This window comes from Podarcis vaucheri, assembly GCF_965113315.1.
Source record: "Podarcis vaucheri genome assembly, chromosome: 17".
Classification (NCBI taxonomy): domain Eukaryota; kingdom Metazoa; phylum Chordata; class Lepidosauria; order Squamata; family Lacertidae; genus Podarcis; species Podarcis vaucheri.
Genome location: NC_138755.1, coordinates 38684386 through 38687146, shown reverse-complemented (window position 1 = coordinate 38687146; position 2761 = coordinate 38684386). Strand labels below are relative to the sequence as shown.

The window sequence follows — 2761 nt, the reverse complement described above, 5'->3', positions numbered from 1 at the left end:
AAAAAATCCTACCAGGCCCCCTGGGCAACCAAGGCAAAGGCATTTGTCCTTTTTTCAAGCATTCATTGATTTATCTTTATAAACATTTATGCACATGGATCTTCTTACATAAGTTGTGTTGTAGCTTTTAGATAATCGAGCACTGATACAGAATTCTTTCCATTATGTAGACACCAGTCATGTCTAGCTGGAGTGCGAAAGATTATGTGGAATAAAGCCAGGATCACAGCAGCAGATCAGCTGATCTTTTCCTCCTTGGATGCTAAGATAAAGTGGAATGCCTGCTCCTCTTAAACAGGATTATAATGTAAACCTATAGAGCAGGCATCCTCAAACTCGGCCCTCCAGATGTTTTGGGACTACAATTCCCATCATCCCTGACCACTGGTATTGTTAGCTAAGGATGATGGGAGTTGTAGTCCCAAAAACATCTGGAGGGCCGAGTTTGAGGATGCCTGCTGTAGAGAGACAGCATATGCATGACTTTACCCTACATTTACCTTCCTCTCCAGGCAGACTTTTCAGATATTTGTCCCTAAACTCTGTATTCTCCTCTGTCCTTTTTCCATATTTTCAGCGCTTTTCCATCCAGCTGTCATCTTGTATTTTCCAACTGGTGGGACTGTGCAATCTGATTACACTTGCCCCTCCTGCATCTGGAGGGACCACCGTTGGCCATAGGCCATCTGCTCAAACATTATGTTTTACAAGCCATTGGAGTCCTCCAAGTAAAGTAATGCACAGAGCATCTCACACCTTGTCACCACGGGCAACTAACCCTAACCCTCAATAACATGTCATGCTCTGTGAGAGGGTTTGCACCTCTGTATCGCTTTCACCAAAGCCCCCTTTACTTCCTTATTCCTTAGACTATAAATCATGGGGTTGAACATGGGAGTGACAACGCTATAGAACAAGGAGATCATTTTGTCGTGCTCTGCAGAGTGGCTTGAACCAGGCCTCATGTACATGAACATAGCAGTTCCATAAAACAGTGCCACCACAGCCATGTGGGACGCACATGTGGAGAAAGCCTTGCGCCTGCCTTCGGCAGAACGGATCTTCAAGATGGCTGCTAGGATGCGGACGTATGTGGTGAGTATGAAGGAGAAGGGGCACAGAAGAATGAGGACACCAACCACAAACACAATGATTTCATTGAGTCGAGTGTCAGCACAGACCAGTTTCAGCAGAGCCAATATGTCACAGTAGAAGTGGTCAATGACATTTGGGCCACAGTAAGGCATCTGTAGAGTCTGAACTGTGTGCACCATGGCAAGGAGGAAGCCACACAACCAAGATGACACCGCCAACATGACACAAACTCTAGGGTTCATAATGAGTGTGTAGCGCAGAGGGTGACATATTGCTACAAACCGGTCGTAAGCCATCACGGCAAGGAGCACACATTCTGTGATGGCAAGGCCCAGGAAGAGGTAGATCTGAGCCCCACAGCCAGCAAATGAGATGGTCTTCTTTGGGCTCCAGAGATTGGACAGCATCTGAGGAACAGTACTGGTTGTGTACCAGATGTCCACAAAAGAGAGGTGGCTCAAGAAGAAATACATGGGTGTGTGGAGTTGAGAATCCAGCCAAATAAGCATCAAGAAAATCCCATTGCCAGCTAGTGTGATGCTGTAGACCACAGAGAAAATCCCAAAGAGAACAATGCGCATCTTTGGGCTGCTGGAAAGACCCAAGAGGATAAATTCTGTCACTTCGGTTTGATTCCTCATCTTTTCCTGACACTGCAGAGGAGGAAACAGGCACCATGTAAAATATGACAGCATACAGCAGGGGTCCCCAGCCCTTGTGGGCCTCAGGAAACATTTGGGAATCTAAGATGTCATGGTGGGCACTGCAAAATACAATTTCATAGAAGAAGAATTGGCCATGTTCAGACCCAGAGCCAGTGTGGTGTAGTGGTTAAGAGCGGTAGACTCGTAATCTGGGGAACCGGGTTCGCATCTCCGCTCCTCCACATGCAGCTGCTAGGTGACCTTGGGCCAGTCACACTTCTTTGAAGTCTCTCAGCCCCACTCACCTTACAGAGTGTTTGTTGTGGGGGAGGAAGGGAAAGGAGAATGTTAGCCGCTTTGAGACTCCTTAAAGGGAGTGAAAGGCGGGATATCAAATCCAAACTCTTCTTCTTCTTCTTCTTCTTCTACCCCCCACCCCAAACAGGCAAAAATAAAAATAAATCCTGTGTCTAGGATGGAAATCTAAGGAAAACAGAAACAGAACTCCAACCTGCGGGGGGTGGGTCGAAATCCAAATAAATATGATCTAAACATGTTCTGGAGCATCACATCAACATTCCGAATCATTGCTGTAGCATCGAAGAGATGCTACAGCAAATGTTGTCTACCAGAAATTTAATAAATGAACTCAGCATGGAGTAATAATGCCTCCCTCAGATTCCACCAGGCAAATGTATGGTCTGCCTCTACTACAGGCTATACATCAAGTTAAAAGAAGATACCTCACTTACTCTTCCCCTTCATGGATCACTGCCTTGCCGTGGCGAAGGGGCTTAAATAACTCAGAGAAGCTTTGAGCTATGCCGTGCAGGGCCACCCAAGATGGACAGGTCATAGTGGAGAGTTTTGACCAAACGTGATCCACCTGGAGCAGGAATTGGCAAGCCACTCCAGTATCCCTGCCAAGAAAACTCCATGGACAAAGACAACAGGCATATAAAAGTTATGATGCTGGAAGATGAGCCCCTCAGGTCGGAAGGTGTCCAACATGCTACTGAGGA

General features: G+C 46.5%; 1 protein-coding gene across 1 annotated transcript; it reads right to left on the bottom strand.

Annotated features, from left to right (window-relative positions):
* Window positions 1–797: 797 nt before the first annotated feature.
* LOC309522611 (olfactory receptor 2A12-like) lies at window positions 798–1736 on the bottom strand (the record flags this gene model as incomplete). The annotated part of the gene is made up of 1 exon (XM_082206002.1): window positions 798–1736. One exon carries the CDS (start codon window positions 1734–1736, stop codon window positions 798–800), a length of 939 nt encoding a protein of 312 aa, XP_082062128.1.
* Between the last annotated feature and the right edge of the window lie 1025 nt (window positions 1737–2761).